The sequence below is a fragment of the Salvelinus alpinus genome, chromosome 9 (assembly GCF_045679555.1).
Source record: "Salvelinus alpinus chromosome 9, SLU_Salpinus.1, whole genome shotgun sequence".
Taxonomy (NCBI): domain Eukaryota; kingdom Metazoa; phylum Chordata; class Actinopteri; order Salmoniformes; family Salmonidae; genus Salvelinus; species Salvelinus alpinus.
The window spans coordinates 68,548,996-68,567,856 of record NC_092094.1 but is presented as its reverse complement, the minus strand read 5'-3'; the positions used below and the strand labels follow the sequence as shown (position 1 = coordinate 68,567,856).

Genomic DNA, 18,861 nt, shown 5'->3' with positions numbered 1-18,861 from the left:
TCTCTTTTGATGACTTCTGTAACCGTAATAGCCTTGGTTTCATGCATGTTAACATTAGAAGCCTCCTCCCTAAGTATGTTATATTCACTGCTTTAGCACACTCTGCCAACCCGGATGTTCTAGCCGTGTCTGAATCCTGGCTTAGGAAGACCACCAAAAATTCTGACATTTTCATCCCTAACTACAAAATTTTCAGACAAGATAGAACGGCCAAAGGGGGCGGTGTTGCAATCTACTGTAAAGACAGCCTGCAGAGTTCTGTCCTACTATCCAGGTCTGTACCCAAACAATTTGAACTTCTACTTTTAAAAATCCACCTCTCTAAAAACAAGTCTCTCACCGTTGCCGCCTGCTATAGACCACCCTCTGCCCCCAGCTGTGCTCTGGACACCATATGTGAACTGATTGCCCCCCATCTATCTTCAGAGCTCGTGCTGCTAGGCGACCTAAACTGGAACATGCTTAACACCCCGGCCATCCTACAATCTAAGCTTGATGCCCTCAATCTCACACAAATTATCAATGAACCTACCAGGTACCACCCCAAAGCCGTAAACACGGGCACCCTCATAGATATCATCCTAACCAACTTGCCCTCTAAATACACCTCTGCTGTTTTCAACCAAGTTCTCAGCGATCACTGCCTCATTGCCTGCATCTGTAATGGGTCAGCGGTCAAACGACCTCCACTCATCACTGTCAAACGCTCCCTGAAACACTTCAGCGAGCAGGCCTTTCTAATCGACCTGGCCGGGGTATCCTGGAAGGATATTGATCTCATCCCGTCATTAGAGGATGCCTGGTTATTTTTTTTTTAAATTCCTTCCTCACCATCTTAAATAAGCATGCCCCATTCAAGAAATGTAGAACCAGGAACAGATATAGCCCTTGGTTCTCTCCAGACCTGACTGCCCTTAACCAACAGAAAAACATCCTATGGCGTTCTGCATTAGCATCGAACAGCCCCCGTGATTTGCAACTTTTCAGGGAAGCTAGAAACCAATATACACAGGCAGTTAGAAAAGCCAAGGCTAGCTTTTTCAAGCAGAAATTTGCTTCCTGCAACACAAACTCAAAAAAGTTCTGGGACACTGTAAAGTCCATGGAGAATAAGAACACCTCCTCCCAGCTGCCCACTGCACTGAAGATAGGAAACACTGTCACCACCGATAAATCCACTATAATTGAGAATTTCAATAAGCATTTTTCTACGGCTGGCCATGCTTTCCACCTGGCTACCCCTACCCCGGTCAACAGCACTGCACCCCCCACAGCTACTCGCCCAAGCCTTCCATATTTCACCTTCTCCCAAATCCAGTCAGCTGATGTTCTGAAAGAGCTGCAAAATCTGGACCCCTACAAATCAGCCGGGCTAGATAATCTGGACCCTTTCTTTCTAAAATGATCTGCTGTAATTGTTGCCACCCCTATTACTAGCCTGTTCAACCTCTCTTTCGTGTTGTCTGAGATTCCCAAAGATTGGAAAGCAGCTGCGGTCATCCCCCTCTTCAAAGGGGGGGGACACTCTTGACCCAAACTGCTACAGACCTATATCTATCCTACCCTGCCTTTCTAAGGTCTTCGAAAGCCAAGTCAACAGATTACCGACCATTTCGAATCCCACCATACCTTCTCCGCTATGCAATCTGGTGTCAGAGCTGGTCATTAACATTACATTATACAGTCCATATTGTTGGTTTTGGTGTTTTTAAGGTTTCATTCTTTTAGAAACACTTTACTGACACTTCACTAATAACCAATATCCTTTACTGATATTGACTGAAGTACTGCTGCCATATTGCAGCCAACTCATACAAATCTGATAATTTGATGTCCTACATTAAGAACAAATGAAGTTCAACCATTATCACTTAATTAGAACTACATGAAATAAGGATTCCCATCCACTGCATTAAGTGACATCTCCACTTCTGGGAACTGCACCTTCGTAGTGACTTATCGAATTTCAAATGCATTGATCTAAGAACTAGATTCATTAGTCCAAGGCTCTCCAACCCTGTTCCTGGAGAGCTACCCTCCTGTAGGTTTTCAATCCAACCTCAGTTTTAACGAACCTCATTAACTTATTAAGCAGGTAATTATTCAAATCAGGTGCACTAGATTAGGGTCAAAGTGAACCAACAAGACAGTAGCTCTCCAGGAACAAGGTTAGGAGCCCTGCACTAGTCCATCTTCAACCACATCATTTGAGCTGTCACAATGTGTCAACAATGTTATGTTATTAACTGTAATAGGTTGCTGTTAATCACAATTATAGAAAATGTAACGAGTTCAAACCACTATCTTCATAGTTTATTTTTTTAACTATAGGGCGTTCTCCACACAATTATTTATTTTAACAAGTTATAAAAGTCCCGATTGGGCATTACAAAAATGTATGTTCTGTTTTAATAATGTCCATTCGGAATGTTCTGTTGTCCTCCCACAGCAGGCACGCTCTGAAGGCTCCAAACCAGTGCTTGAAGTAGGCCTCTCCTGGGTCGTGTTGTACTGAGTGGAAGACAAATAATGTGTCAGCAGATGGAATGCTGTGCTAAAGCGCAATAGAGCAAAATACAATAACCATCAGCCGTATATCTTAACAGTATCTGACTCTCCAAATATAACCAAACAGAATCGTATGGAGTGGGGAGGTACTTAACTTTTGTTAAGTATGTAGTAAGTCAGGTTGAAGTAGGAACGAGTGGCGCTGAAGATATATAGTGTCGAATCCCTCATCCCAGTAGGGGAGTATCAGGGGTGTATGTAGTAAGTCAGGTTGAAGTAGGAACGAGTGGCGCTGAAGATATATAGTGTCGAATCCCTCATCCCAGTAGGGGAGTATCAGGGGTGTATGTAGTAAGTCAGGTTGAAGTAGGAACGAGTGGCGCTGAAGATATAACTGCCATAACCCTCTGTAGATTGTCAACTCCCAGGCTGCCTCTGGGGCCTTCCAATGGAATTATTGTCCGCAACAGTTCCATCTGTGTGTGATGATGGTGAACTGGATTTGTGGCACAATCAGCCATTACGACCAATAAAGAGCTGCGGCGCCAGTGGTTGTGGGAGCTGAGGTGGTGGTTGGAGGAGCTGAGGTGGTGGTTGGAGGAGCAGAGGTGGTGGTTGGAGGAGCTGAGGTGGTGGTTGGAGGAGCTGAGGTGGTGGTTGGAGGAGCTGAGGTGGTGGTTGGAGGAGCTGAGGTGGTGGCTTGAGAGCTGATGGTGGTTGAATTTGGGGCGAACAAATCCCTTACTGCTGTCAGATTGGCCCTCTGCATTGCCAGGGAACCCGAGACAGTCCTCGCCCCATGGTGGTTCCACTGACTGGCAAACACAGCAAGATCTCTGTTCACCCGTGGCAGGAACACAAAGTGCAGTGCCCACAGGTGCACCTCATTGTTGATGTCGATGATCTGCTCCGTCTCCAAGAAGGTGAACAGGTCATGGTAAACGTTGGAGACGCCATGCCAGACGTCCCCCCACAGCCGCTCTATCCTCTGGTTGTGAGTGCTCCTTCCTCTGAGGGCACTTCCCCTCTCACCACCCCTGAACTGCTCCATGAAGGCACAGATGCGGTTGTTTTCACCACCTGGTCACATCTCACCTGGGATGGTACTCCGTAGCTGGTGATGGCTGCTTCGAATGACTCCATGACTGTGGCGGTCCTGTTGTTGTCAGAGGCCTTCAGAAACACAACAAGTCTGCTGTAACCATCCACAGCACCATGGATAACAATTCTACACCTAAAAAACTAGATGCATTTGTTTTACAAAACCATTTTTTCTCTTATAGTGATGCCATTCTGTTTTTATTGATATCAGCTCTTTGATCCTCTCATCCAGCTGAGCATCTGACAACAGTGAGTAGGACCTGAAAAGCTGAAAATGACTAAATACAAAAATAACACAAAAAGATACATCAATCAGGAATGTGATCAAATCTAGAGGGGATGTAGAGATCTCCCTCTTGTGTTACAATTGCTTTATTAGATTACAGTAACTTACCTCATGCGCAACTTGACCAGAGTGCGACACATTGAGAACATCTGCCATTTGTCTGATGGTCATATGACAATCTATGAGGAACTCAAGCTGCTCCTTGGTGATGTGATACCGCCTCCCCTCCAAAGGCGCTTGACAGGACACTGAAATAAAAAATACAATAGATAATTACAAAATACACTCCTAAAAACTTTAGGTTAAAAGACTATAAGATCACCATATAGAATATAGGAACAACATTATAGGCCAACCAAATGTTTTTTCATTGATTGACTTGACACAGGAGACTTAACACAGGACAAGTAAAATGATACAATCTCAGCCTTTGCCACACATGCCGTACAAAAAAAATGATATAAATATAACAACTTGGCATTTTCGTAAGGTTCCCGTTGTTGGATGTCATTTGCCTCTTGTAGGAACTCCTCTGCAACAGCAATTAGATTGCTGGCCATCTCTTCATCAATCAAATGACCACTTGCCCACCGAGGGCTCCGCAACATGGTCTCTAGCCTGACAAATAGACCGCAGACCCGACGGGTCCAGTGACATTTTATCTGTATGTAGTTCCCCTAAAGCAGTGCTTCTCAATTATTTTCTGTTACGCCCCCCCAGGAAGAAGTAAACATTTCGCGCCCCCCAACTCTCCGCCGCTACTGTAAATAGTATAATTTGTCTATAAAATTGTTATAGGTACACCTCTGCATAACATTGTATCCTTATTAACATTAAAGAAAACAAAATAAGAAAGAAATATAGATCAACTTACAACAAAGAATAACTTTATTAACATTGTTTTTTAGTCTAACAGAAAATACTTAAAGTGCATCACTTTGCCTGAAAAAATAAATACAATTCAAGCCTTACAAAAACTGTAAACATTTTGTTGACCATTAGATACTGAAAAATAAAATTAAATATAATCAATAAATAATAATAAATTCAAATTGATCAGCAACATTAACTCAGGAGCACAATATATGAAACACTTTATCTTATAAAACAAAAATGAATAAAACAATTTGTGCTGATTTTTTTTATCAAAATGAGGAAGTCAGGATTAATGGCTACAATGAGAACGTTTTGCAAAGCGGGACGATTGTTGGCAATATTCGGCACGTTTTCGCTGAAAAAACTCAAGCGGCTTATCAGCGTGATTGGGGTGTAATGTCTTTAAGTGACGCCTTCATTTATTTGGCTTCATGCTGTCCGCTGCCGACACAGTAAACATACCGGTCTTTTCTCCTCTCCCACCGTAGTCACAGTGAAGCCAAGCGCTACATACGCGTCGTCATATTTCCTCATCTTAGCTTTCGTGAGACTTACGTTTGTCTCATTATCTCCGTATCTCTCCGCCTTTCTTTTCATCCCTGTTAAATATTTTTCCATGGTGTCTCTTAAGGGTTTGTTATCTGCACTTCATATCTCCTGCTCTGTGCTGTGTGCTCTTGTTCAGTGCAACAACAACAAAAAACTACTCCCTGCGGACAAAAAAGCATGCATGGCATCGCTCCGCCCCAATATTTGAGAAGGACTGCCCTAAAGTGTTCTCTTGTCTAAACTGTGCCAACTCTGAGCCTCCGACCTATGAAGACAACCGTGCATTGACAGGCGATGCAGTTTTAACTAACGTACTTTAGCTACAAACTAGCTAAAAAAAAGTATCTTTATTCAACATCGCTAGCTAGCTAACGTTACTGTACAGCAGTAACTAGTTAACGTTTTATAGATTCCATAATTAACGTTAGATTATGAACAATTAACTTTAGCTAGCTATCTTGAGTACAGTTAAATATCAATGGCAGGCAGATTTAACGTATCTTTGTGGCATATGAAATACGAGTGAGAGTGTAATCAATGTGCAATAACTACGTACAAAATTTATGAACGTGTTAAATTATTGTGTGACCTGGAGTCATATTCAGGTCCTGATTGCTAAAGAAGCTTATTTTGACGTCTCAAATAGTGTTATTTGACGTGCATCTTGTTGACACGCAAAGACCCAAACGGCGTTCCATATTGCTGTCCACTTGCCTCGTTGGCGCCGACTGGCTGGGATTTGTAAGGCAGACTTTCACAGTATCCTCAGAGTCCGATATTCCTTTGATTTCGTCTTTCAGTTGAAGCAGACAAGACATTCCCTCATCCTCTGATTCCATTAAATCTTCCTTCTCACAGTAATCTTCCATCAATTTGCGCCGCAAAGCGCGATGGCTCTTTCCTTTTACTTCAGTCATCTACACCTCCTATTCCACAACTACACACAGGTGCCGTAAATTATCCTCAGTTAGAGTCCATAAACTCTGTTCGATTTCATCCAACAACATTTCCCTCTCTCGACTCATATTGTCCTACTCACGTGGCAACAACGACAATGCAGGCAATGGCAATATAGCTACACTCCGTTAGGTGGTTAGCCTGCTAACGTTAGCTAGCTAGCTACTCTCCCAATGTCTCTCACTCGTTGTCCGTTCCAGGAATATGGGCCGGTGCTCACATGAAAATACATTTCAGCGGTGCCTCCAAATTTGTTACCCTTCCAATGAGCTTATCATATAAACTACAACGCGAAAAGTACGGTTTACTCCACTTTTTATCATGTCAGCACAGGTAACAACCGTTTACAGTCTTTCTTTAGTTTTCATTCTTACTCTTCCCAATTCACTTAAACTATATTTCTTTTATTTCCCATGGGCTTCACCAGAGTACCCCCTAGTGGCTGGAACTGTATTAAGCACCTTACATTTAAATGGTACCTGATTCAAAAGTTGTGGACAGAAATGTGGGTATACTATAATACAAGTTAAAATAAAATAATGACAAGCACATCTTGTTCTTTTTGAATTCAGGTTTTATTAAGTAAGGGTAGCTTGGTGATCATGGCTACGTGTAACAGTATTGAGATCCCCTCTGGGACCAGAACTGGAATGAGTATTACTAAACCAATATACCCTCAACTATACAGACACACAGCAATGTAGTGCTGCACACCTGGGTTCAGGACCCACTAGGGGAGTCACCCTACATTCTAAGGGGCGGCACGTAGCCTCAAGGTTAGATCATTGGGCCAGTTACCGAAAGGCTGCCAACCAGGAGCTCTCAACCCTCCTGTTCTAAGTCCTCTGTGAACTTCCTGACCTTGAACAAGACCTCCATGTTGACTGTGGGTTGCGTGGTATATAGTGAGGGCAGCATGTCGGACTGGAGGGCAGAGGGACACACACAGAAGACAAACAAAATCATGAGCATGGTTCAGCAATTACACAAATGTGAGAGTCAGTTTGCAATGCCTGGATGTGTATGTTGAAACAGCATGTTCCAGTATGTTTGTGAACAGTGAATGTGAGTATGTCTGTGCTGTGAATGTGTGTTTCTCACCATGCAGATGGGCTACAGCAGCTTGTCGCTAGGCACATCCATCCAGGTCAATTCTATGGCAGCCGGGTCACCTGGCGAGCACGGGGTCAGAAGGTCATCCACCATCACTTGACTGGTGGCACAGGATGGCCCTCGCACCTAGAGTACCATCACAAACAACAAAATATCTTAAAATCTCCTAAATTGTAGAGAAAGAGATTCACCTTTAGTGTGCTGTACAAGAGTGGACTTCAATAGAGTTACCATACAGTATTAGTAGAAACTTTTTTAATAAATCACAAATGACTGAAATTACAGTATAGACAGATAGTCCTATGTGTTCATATTATTATATTTCTACAATGTCAAAAGTGTGTATTATTTGCAACGAAACTGAACCCGTTTGCAAATAATTAACTCTGAGACGTCAATAGGGATCTGAGCATGGTACTTTCAAGTTAGGCCTACCTTTCCACCCCAGACCGAGTAGGCCTACTGACGCAGAAAAATGTAAGCTTTAACTGCTGGCTAATCTTCTTCCTTGGCTTAACCCAACGAGAGGTCAAAAGTGTTTTCCAAAAAGCTGTCTTTGTTTAAATTTATTTTATTGTTCAGAACGTGAATAGCTTAATCAATTGATAGTGACATAATTAGATTATTTCCAAATTAAAAAACAATCCCAATATGCAGAGTCACGTCTTTCCCGGGTATTCCTATTTTACAGCTTGTTTCTAGCATTAAGTATCGCGGACCAAAGCGCTGTTATAGATAACTGTATATAATCACATCCGTTTAATTTTCTTCAAAATCTTAAACTAACAGTGTACTTTTTGCCCTTTTCTTTAAGAAAAGGTAGGCCTATGGCATACCCTCTCATACATAATTGTAACGCTCGTCTTCCTCCTCGTCTGAAGAGGAGCAAGGATCGGACCAAAGCGCAGCGTGGTTTGAATACATGCTTTTAATAAATTTAAACGAAGACGAAAAACACTGGACAAAATACAAAACAAATAAACGACGTGAACAAACGAACGAAAACAGTACCGTGTGGCGAAACAAACACAGACACGGCAACAATCACCCACAAACCAAAAGTGAAACCCAGGCTGCTTAAGTATGATTCTCAATCAGGGACAACGATTGACAGCTGCCTCTGATTGAGAATCATACCAGGCCGAACACAAAACCCCAACATAGAAAAACACACATAGACAGCCCACCCCAACTCACGCCCTGACCATACTAAATAAAGACAAAACAAGGGAAATGAGGTCAGGAACGTGACAGTACCCCCCCCCCCCAAAGGTGCGGACTCCGGCCGCAAAACCTGAACCTATAGGGGAGGGTCTGGGTGGGCATCTGTCCACGGTGGCGGCTCTGGCGCTGGTCTTGGTCCCCACCCCACCATAGTTAATCCCCGCTTCCGTGGCCTCCTCTTAATGGCGACCCTCCATATTAACCCCACTGGCCTAAGGGGCAGCACCGGACTGAGGGGCAGCACCGGACTGAGGGGGAATTCCGGCATCGCCGGCGTGACAGGTAGCTCTGGCAGCTCCTGGCTGACTGACGATTCTGGCAGATCCTGGCTGACTGACGGCTCTGGCAGATCCTGGCTGACGGGCGGCTCTGGCTGCTCCTGACTGGCGGGCGGCTCTGGCTGCTCCTGACTGGCGGGCGGCTCTGGCTGCTCCTGACTGGCGGGCGGCTCTGGCTGCCCCTGACTGGCGGGCGGCTCTGGCTGCTCCTGACTGGCGGGCGGCTCTGGCTGCCCCTGACTGGCGGGCGGCTCTGGCGGCTCCTGACTGGCGGGTGGCTCTGGCGGCTCCTGACTGACGGACGGCTCTGGCGGCTCCTGACTGACGGACGGCTCTGGCGGCTCCTGACTGACGGACGGCTCTGAAGGCTCAGGACAGACGGGCGGCTTTGAAGGCTCAGGACAGACGGGCGGCTTTGAAGGCTCAGGACAGACGGGCAGCTCAGACGGCGCTGGACAGACGGACAGCTCAGACGGCGTTGGGCAGACGGGCAGTGCAGGCGGCGCTGGGCAGACGGGCAGCTCAGACGGCGCTGGGCAGACGGTGCTGGGCAGACGGACAGCGCTGGGCAGACGGCCACACCTGTAGGGAGGAGACGGAGACAGCCTGGTGCGTGGGGCTGCCACAGGACCCACCAGGCTGGGGAGACCTATAGGAGGCTTGGTGTTAGGAGGAGGAACCTGAAGGACCGGGCTGTGGGGGAGCACTGGAGCTCTGGTGCGCAGCCCTGGCACCACTCCCCCAGGCTGGAATACTACTCTAGCCCGGACCCTCCAGAGTGCAGGCACAGGTTGAACCGGGCTGTGGGTGAGCACTGGAGATCTAGTGCCTACTACGCGCACCTCTCCTTTAGGCTCCACTCCCACATTTGCCCGGTACGAGCGGAGCGCAGGCATAGGACGCACTGCACCCTCCCAGCGCCCCGGAGACACAGCACACAGAGCCGGCGATGGATACCCTGGACCGAAACGGCGTACCGGAGACCAGACGCGCTGAGCAGGCACAATACGCCCTGGCTGGATGCCCACACTCACATGACACTTTCGGGGGGCTGCCCTATAGCGCACCGGGCTATGGGCACGTACTGGCGACACCGTGCGCTTAACCGCATAACACGGTGTCTGACCAGTAACGCGCTGCTTATAATAAGCACGAGGAGTGAGCTCAGGTCTGCTACCTGGCTTAGCCACACTCCTCTTTACCCCCCCCCCCCCAAAAAGAAAATGTTCTGGGGCTGCCTCTCGTACCTGTCGCGCTGCCGTGCTGCCTCCTCATATCGCCGCCGCTCAGCTTTCGCTCCCTCCAGCTCAGCTTTGGGGCGACGATATTCCCCAGCCTGTGCCCAGGGTCCTTCTCCGTTTAAAATCTCCTCCATTGTCCAGGAGTCCTAAGATTTTGGCCGCTGCTGCTGCTGCCCGTTACCACGCTGCTTGGTCCTTTTGTGGTGGGTGATTCTGTAACGCTCATCTTCCTCCTCGTCTGAAGAGAAGCAAGGATCGGACCAAAGCGCAGCGTGGTTTGAATACATGCTTTTAATAAATTTAAACGAAGACGAAAAACACTGGACAAAATACAAAACAAATAAACGACGTGAACAAACGAACGAAAACAGTACCGTGTGGCGAAACAAACACAGACACGGCAACAATCACCCACAAACCAAAAGTGAAACCCAGGCTGCCTAAGTATGATTCTCAATCAGGGACAACGATTGACAGCTGCCTCTGATTGAGAATCATACCAGGCCGAACACAAAACCCCAACATAGAAAAACACACAGACAGCCCACCCCAACTCACGCCCTGACCATACTAAATAAAGACAAAACAAGGGAAATAAGGTCAGGAACGTGACAATAATCTGTCTTAACAGATAAAGAGGTGGGCTATTTAAAGAGTGCATGGCGGGTGGAGGAATTGACTAACATATCTATGGATATAGCAGCCTATAGCCTCTTTTCATCTGTCAAACAGGTAGACCTACCTCTTATTTCTTAAATAGGAAGAAATAGGCTGCAACACATATCCCTAATTAAAATGAATAATGTTTACTCAAATTTGCATACTTTCAGCACCATGAGCTGTCCATTTCCGATTGATTGTGCCGTGGCTGCTGCTTCAAGTTTCAGCACCACAATGTAAGTTACTCGAATCTGACTTCTTGTGAGGTCAATAACTCTGATAAACCTTTTTTGATATACTCAGAGGACCGTTATTAGCATGTTTTAACCACTCCTTCATTATTACTGAAACAGGATTCAAAGTGGTAAATATAAAGATCCAGTCCATAAAAAAATTGGAGGCCCCTTTACACTTCAGTGTTGTGATTCAAAAATGCTAGCAAAATGTATAGCGCATAGAATTAAAAGGTATTGTCGGACATTATTAATTATAATCAGACATGTTTTTTACATGGACAATATATTGGAGATCATTTTTGAAGCCCATGTTGACAAGATGTTGGGGAATCACTGAAGGGGAATATTGACCAACTGAGCATCTCAGTGTACATCTCAATAAACACAATAGGTGTTTTGTTACATTTCAGTCTTCTGTGAAATATTTAAAGTGTCATATTGGGGTGCAAACTCAACAATGAATACATTTAAACTATATCTGACATGTTACTGTTGTCTTCTTATTTAAGCCACTGACCATGTGTGTGAGGTGTAAACAGGATGTACATAAATGGGAATAAACACATGACATAGAAAATATTTTTTATTTAGGAATTCAAAATGCATCTAAATATATTTTGTTCTGTCTATGGAATACATTAAAAAAACATGTACATTTTTTACATTTTTTTTTATATGTGTATAAAATATACTTGTCTGTACAGTAAAGCAATGCAGAAGCAATAAGCATTGTAAACGATGATAGAACACATCAAATTAATGTGAACATGAGGACACAAAGGAGAGATTTTATTAAAAGATCATATTATAATAGATTTTTCATGCTGAAAAAATCTATGTTTGGCAAATCCACTCTGGGCAAATGGCCTGTTGGTCAAAAATAAAAAATAGTTAACATTCTTGCTACTTCAGCCATTTGCTATGTTAAAGTAAAATCTCAGTTAATGATGAATGAATAAAATTTGGAAGGATTTTTCAGAGTCATACCTCAGTAGGGTAGAGTGTCAGGTGGCACAACCATTGGTGCCATGAGGTCAAAGTGTGAAGGAGGGAGCAAGCCAGAGAGCTGTCTAGGAAGCAGTCCAGGCCCATGGCTTGGAGGCTTTGAGTTGGTCCAATAATTGTAATTCATTGTAGGGTATCTGCTGCCCCATAGACCTGCTGGTAGTTTTGGAAGGTGTTAGCAGGAGATCACCAGGGACATCTATGATTGGCTGACACAGTCTTGGTTAAACCACATGTATTTTAAAGCAATATTCACCTGCTTTCATAGAGTAAGGATTCACTCCTTTGGGGACACTGCCAGTGTTCCCCTGATATCCATATGTCCCCATCGGTGGAGGTGGTGGTACACACTTGTTCTGTAAAACACATCAACACATTTTCCAAATTGTTAGTAATATTATCACAGTTGAAATACAATGGTTGTTCACTGTTTTTAATTGAATTGAATTTAAGTATGTACCTCAGCCTTGGGCTCAGTTTTGTTAACCCATCTGTGCAGAGTTGGATCCCAGACAATCTGAGGAAGAAGATATTAGCAATGTGAAGCAAGCCACAAAAAAAATAAAACAAAATCCACTCAATTGTCTCTACATAGAATATAGTGTTAAGAACCAGTTCCTTACAGATCTGTCTTTGTCCTCAGGTAGATGAACCTCCTTCTTATTAGCTCTTCCACTCCCAAAGACCCAGCTGAGCCAGCCTCCACTGTTATTGTGAACAGCAGGGGTCTCGGGCTCAGCCACCGGCCGGCTGCCAGTCTGGAACTGAGGGTTGGCATCGGAGTGTTCCGGCTTGGTGATGGACATCATAGCAGGATGCTCAACATATCTAAGTCGGACATCTGTAATAAGTGGGAGAAGTCAGGCCACTCTGCTCATGTCACCATACAGAACAATTACTGGCTGACAGGTAGGAACGTCTCGCTCTGATACTCTGTTACAACCCAATCTTAACCTACACGCAGTCACAGGGATTACTGGGAGGTTACTCCAGGACTCTGCAATCGCATTGTTTTGGTTGCAAAATCAACAATTCCCTGCATATTATGTGAGGGCTTACAAATTTGACCAATCACCAAACTATTTCTGCATAAAATAGTCACATCATCACAATATTATCGCATAGAACTGACCCATTACCACAGTACAAAAAGAGGGCTCGCAATTTCAACCAATCACCGCACATTTACTGCATAATATGGTTCAATCAAGCCACATGTCAACACAGTTTTTTCCCTTGTCTGCGCATTTTTGCAACAAATTGGACAAAACAATTGCATATTGCTATGCAAAATGTCATAATTGTCGCTGCAAAATCTAGCATATTTAATATTTTAAAAATCCATGGGAAATTCTGGAGAGATTCAAGGAAGTATGAAAATGTATACACTCACTACTGTAAGTAGCTCTGGATAAGAGCGTCTGCTAAATGACTAAAATGTAAAAGTAAAATGTAGCTAAACCTGTGTTATGTAGAAGATGCATGAAAGTATTACAGATATACACTCACATGAGCCATACATTTAACCTATCACAACTTATTATCAAGCTATCACAATGGTAATTTCTTTACTAATTAGGTAAGCTTAAGTGACCTCTTCTCTTGGAATAGAAATCCACAGGTGGAGGACACGCTCCACCATCCCATTTCCACAGTGGTGCCACCATGGGGATGATGGGAGGTGGTTGTGGATGATTGTTTTCATTCTTCACAGGGACACTGGCTGTGAGGAGGATCTCCTCCCTCTCTGCAGGGACACTAGCCTTTGGGACGATCCACTCCCTGTGCGCAGGGACGCTGGCTATCAGGAATCTCAACTTCCTTTGTGCAGGGGTGAGTTGTGATGCTCTGAGGAGCTTATTATTCTGATAGTAGCTGATGGAAGAAGCTGCTGGAAGAATCCCCTCCCTCTGTGCAGGGATGAGGCCTGATGCTCGGAGGAGCCCCTTCCTATGTGCAGGGATGAGGCCTGATGCTCTGAGGATCTCCTCCCTCTGCGCAGTGATGCTAGCTGCTCGGAGAACCCCCTCCCTCTGTGCAGGGACAATGGCTGACTGGTGAATCTCCTCCCTCGGTGCAGGGACACTTGATGTTTGGAGGATCCCCTCCCTCTGTGCAGGGACACTGGCTGTTTGGAGGATCCCCTCCCTCTGTGCAGTGATGAGGCCTGACAAAATGAGGATCTCCTCCCTCTGTGCATTGATGCTAGCTGCTGAGAGAATCCCCTCCCTCTGTGCAGGGACACTGGCTGTTTGAAGGATACCCTCCCTATGTGACGGGATGAGGCCTGGTGCTCGGGCGATCTCCTCCCTCTGCACAGCAACTTCGGCTGCTATGATGATCTGCAGGCATAATATAGAGCATATAGTCATTCCCTAAAAAAATCAACCACTTGGAATCTATAACGTCATTGGGTCGGCAGCGTAGCCTAGCAGTTAGAGCGTTGGACTAATAACCGAAAGGTTGCAAAATCAAATCCCTGAGCTGACAAGATACAAATATTTCGTTCTGCCCCTTAACAAGGCAGTTCCTAGACCTTCATTGAAAAAAAAAATGTGTTCTTTACTGACTTGCCTAAGTAAATAAAGGTAAAAAAAATTACACATACACTGAGTGTGTTAAACATTAAGAACACCTTCTCTTTCTGTGACAGACTAATCAGGTAAAAGCTATAATCCCTTATTGATATCAATTGTTAAATCTTCTTCTCAGTGTAGATGAATGGGAGGAGACAGGTTAAAGAATGATTTTTAGACAATTGAGACATGAATTGTGTATGAGTGTCATTCAGAGGGTGAATAAGCAAGACAAAAGATTTAAGTCCCTTTTAACAGAGTATGGTAGTAGGTGCCCGGTGCACCGGTTTGTGTCAAGAACTGCAATGCTGTTGTGTTTTTCACGATCAACAGTTTTCCCTGAGTATCAACAATGGTCCACCACCAAGGGGGGGAAACTCAATAGGAAGGTGTTCTTAATGTTTTGTTCACTCAGTGTAGATCAATCCATAGCATATACTTTCATTTGTATGTGTACGATACTGTAAATACACAAATTATATTAATGTTATCTACAATATATTATAATACCGTAAGCCTCCCTGCTGCAGGGGCATTTCCTCCTACAATTTTGAGTTGATTTTCTTCACTTTAGCAATATTTTGTATCTTTGTTCATTTTCACATTTATTGTGTTTGGAATGACACTGTTACTACAGCATTTGATGTAAGTATGTAGGACAATTACCCATAATGCTCACTGACTGAACATTCAAAATTACCATGGCAATTGACGCATTCACATGCCATCGGAAACTTGGAACCTCAGAGTTAAATGAATGTAAGTTATTAGCATAGATCTTCCTACTGGTTGATTCTGATACTTCACAAGTGGGAAACTTGAAATCATCATTCCATAACGAGTTAGCGAGTCAGAAATGTCAGAATTTCCTAGTTCCGACTTGAAGGGCCTTCTATGATGTAGGGCAGGTCAGTAACCAAATTATTTAACTGTGCCCAGTCGCACACAGACTTTTATGGTCACACAAGTTGCCACCGGTGGATTCAAAATGAGTAGCCTAACAATTATTTACATGGTACCAGGTACATTTGCAACCAAATTATTTTTCTGTGATAAATCAATAATAGTTGCACACATAGGGTAACAGTGAGCAATGAGCAAGATAACCATAGACGGGAAGTTGACAATAGCTTATTATTAGTGTAAATAAATTGTATTTCTATGGTTGCAGTCCTCAAAGATTGAATTGCATTGAATTGAATTAATCAGATCCAATGATTTACCGCCAGTAGGGTGGGGTACCGCTAGTCATCATTATTATAATCACCATCTCAATCCATATCACCATACCATCATAGACCTATTCTTCTGTATCTGAGACTCATCTGACACTACCTTAGATATGGCAGTCTGCAACTCAATACACTGCCCCTGCATGGTGTTCAGCGTCCCCTGCATGTGGTTAATCGACTGCCTCACATCGTTCAGCAGGATCTGAATCTCAAGCCTGCAAGAAATCAGGTGGTTCAACATACTGAGATGAGAGGCTTCAGACCATGCCCATTGGACCATCTTTAGGATTCTTTCGCACTTAACACCAATCTTATTAGGAATGTAACTTTGTGCAGAAGATGTTACTATAGTGTTATTTAGAAGAAAACAAGTGTACTTTGTCAGGCGCCAAAAGGATGATGGGTTGTCTCCCTGCTCCAGTGAGCTCTGCTGGCAGGTCTTGCTCACTGTTGGAGGATGGGAGCCAAATTAGAGGAAAAATATCTATGGTTATTGAGCAATGAAACATTCATGGCATAATGAGCACTGTGAAAAGAACATTCATGGCACTGTGAAAAGAACAACAACAGCTGGGGTTTACTTTCTCAAATCTAGATAATGTAATACAGTCTTTAAACCCATCAGAAATGTAGTGCTTACCTCCATGAAAATATTGGCCCCTGTTATTTTGGGCAGCACTGTCCCAATGTTGACAACTAGTTCCAACTTGTGATGAGAAGGTCAAGTCAACATTTTGTTAGACATTTCAGAGATAGCATTAACAATTGTACATGAGACAGTGCTTCCAGATATTGAGATATCTTCCTTCTGAGGTATGTAAAAAAATCTGGCGTGTGAGTACTCACATGAAAGGTATCCATGATTCTTGATTAAGCCAATCATGTATGTGATTACCATCCTATGGATCAGGAGCTGGAATTATTGCTACACAGCTTTCAGGCGACTTTATGTCTTGGATCTGGATGAATAATTGAAATACAAGTAATATTGTGAATTTGTGATGCATAATTGCCAATTTAATTTGGTTAAAATGATTAGAATGTATAAAATCATAATCAATAAATGTGTAGTCTTAGTCAGAATTAGGGTAAAACAATATGTCTTTATGGTATTTTAAACACAGACTGTCTGAGCTCAGTGCCGACCTGACTAGAGATTTGGGAGAGAACGGGGAGTACGTCTCAAGGACAAGGTCTCCCTAATCTCTGTCGGCTGGGTAGTGAGACAGTGTGTGCGTAGCAGGACATTGTTTGTCTGTTTGTGTGAATGTGTGTGCGTATGGTTGTGTGAGAAGTCAGTATAAAATGAATTGTTTTGTATTCTTGACTTTAGAATGTTCCCGTGAATAAACCTTTGACTATTTTAGCTGGGCCTCCGTCTGTTTCATTCGACCAGGATCTTACAAATTCTGGTTTGCAGACCGAGTAGTATAATTAAATTGGGTTATGTACCTTGAGAACATAATTCTCTTATCAGTAGTAAACAACGAGTCACAGACAGTTTGCAGTAGAACATACCAGCAGGGGGAATCGTTTACTAAACTACCTATATTATTGGGGATCATCTCAAATACATTTTTATTTGACTCCTTATTCTACTCAACTAGAGATTGAAATAAATGGTGTTTCCTTGAAAAGATGGGCCAGGATGACATGAAAAATACATTAAGGGGAAAGGAACCACAGACACAGAGGCTGATTGCTGCAACTAGCTTTTTATTTTATTTAGCCTTTATTTAACTAGGTAAGTTAGTTAAAACACATTCTTATTTACAATGACGGCCTATCGTGGAACAGTGGGTTAACTGCCTTGATCAGTTGCAGAACGACAGATTTTTACCTTGTCAGCTCGGGATTTGATCCAGCAACCTTTCGGTTACTGGCCCAACACTAACCACTAGCTATCACAGTCTGGATTCAGAATAAGACGTTCATCCATGTTTCTCAAACGTCAAATTTCGAAGTTGAGTGTTTAAGGGTAAGTTTAGGCATTAACTCAGAAACTGTAAAGTTCGGAATTAACTCTGAATGGTTAAGGTAAGAATTAAGGTTTGGGATAGGCTTAAAACAAAAATCAATTGCTGGATTCAAACGTGTAACCTTTAGAATCAGAGGCAGATACACCACCTCACAGCCTCACATCAGAATTACTCATTCATCCATGTTTCTCAAACATTACATTTTGAAGTTGAGTGTTGGAGGTTAAGTTTAGGCATTAACTCTGAATGGTTAAGGTAAGTGTTAAGGTTTGGGATAGGGATATGCTTAAAAGAAAAATCTCAAATACAACCTATTATTGCTGGTTTTGAATTTGAAACCTTTGGCATCTGAGGTAAATGCTTATGCCCATATGCCATCCCCATCGCCCTAGCAAAACCAGAACCTACTTGAACTTAGCAGCACAGATCAGACTCTTACTTTGAGCTGCCCAGGAGGAGACACATAATCCAAACAATTGAGGGACACAGCGACTGAATTTCAGTAAGTCAATTGAAATGAATCTGTTTCCGAATAAATAATAAAACTGAACCATGAAAAGGTACCCATAGTCTTATGAGAAGGCTATTCACTTGTCTTATGGTGAGAAGACTAGAGCAGGGGTGAGTAACGGTACCATGGAAAGCCCCGCAGACAGTAGGCATTTATTGAAGTGTCTACGTGGTCTGCAGCCACTACAAATAGCACAAGGTGTTATTGAGCATGTGGTGCTATTTTATATGTATAGCAAGTAGCAGCAAAACAACCATTGAAGATACATATGTGACTTGTTTCAGGAAACTAGGCAAATGTCGCACATCACCACTTCACAGGAAAGCCATTTGAACTCCGATTTCAGAGCACTCGTCTGTGTGCCAGAGTGCATAATATCTAATGAATATACGAATGCTCAACACCTGTTGAATATGGCCGGTGTCAGTAAACGTGGGCAAACATGCATAATTAAATTGTTTCCAGCAGCACAGTTATGGTCACCAACGCCCAGGATAACATAAAAACAGCCTAACCAGCTATGCTTGGG

General features: G+C 43.5%; 2 protein-coding genes and 2 long non-coding RNA genes across 6 annotated transcripts; all 4 read right to left on the bottom strand.

The window, feature by feature from the left end:
* Positions 1-2,291: 2,291 nt before the first annotated feature.
* Positions 2,292-6,700, bottom strand: LOC139530516 (mucin-5B-like). 3 transcript variants are annotated; one of them, XM_071327004.1, is made up of 3 exons: positions 6,035-6,700; positions 4,004-4,143; positions 2,292-3,742 (listed from the first exon to the last, which is right to left on the bottom strand). In XM_071327004.1, the coding sequence occupies exon 3, from the start codon at positions 3,557-3,559 to the stop codon at positions 3,029-3,031; it is 531 nt and encodes a 176-aa protein (XP_071183105.1). In that variant the 5' UTR covers positions 3,560-3,742; positions 4,004-4,143; positions 6,035-6,700; the 3' UTR covers positions 2,292-3,028. The 3 variants fall into 3 exon arrangements, with proteins under 3 accessions (XP_071183105.1, XP_071183108.1, XP_071183107.1); XM_071327007.1 differs by having other exon boundaries at positions 2,292-3,681; XM_071327006.1 differs by lacking the exon at positions 6,035-6,700 and adding an exon at positions 4,370-4,503.
* Positions 6,701-7,088: 388 nt separating this feature from the next.
* Positions 7,089-8,433, bottom strand: LOC139584066 (uncharacterized). Its single transcript, XR_011676686.1, has 4 exons — positions 8,402-8,433; positions 7,826-7,944; positions 7,379-7,516; positions 7,089-7,201 (listed from the first exon to the last, which is right to left on the bottom strand). It is a non-coding gene; the product is annotated as an uncharacterized lncRNA (long non-coding RNA).
* A 3,383-nt stretch (positions 8,434-11,816) lies between these two features.
* LOC139530515 (uncharacterized) lies at positions 11,817-14,421 on the bottom strand. Its single transcript, XM_071327003.1, has 6 exons — positions 13,629-14,421; positions 12,658-12,875; positions 12,495-12,551; positions 12,291-12,390; positions 12,017-12,190; positions 11,817-11,896 (listed from the first exon to the last, which is right to left on the bottom strand). Exons 1-5 carry the CDS (start codon positions 14,404-14,406, stop codon positions 12,018-12,020), a joined length of 1,326 nt encoding a protein of 441 aa, XP_071183104.1. The 5' UTR covers positions 14,407-14,421; the 3' UTR covers positions 11,817-11,896; position 12,017.
* Positions 14,422-16,219: 1,798 nt separating this feature from the next.
* LOC139530514 (uncharacterized) lies at positions 16,220-16,894 on the bottom strand. The gene is made up of 3 exons (XR_011666058.1): positions 16,689-16,894; positions 16,483-16,548; positions 16,220-16,289 (listed from the first exon to the last, which is right to left on the bottom strand). It is a non-coding gene; the product is annotated as an uncharacterized lncRNA (long non-coding RNA).
* Positions 16,895-18,861: the final 1,967 nt, after the last annotated feature.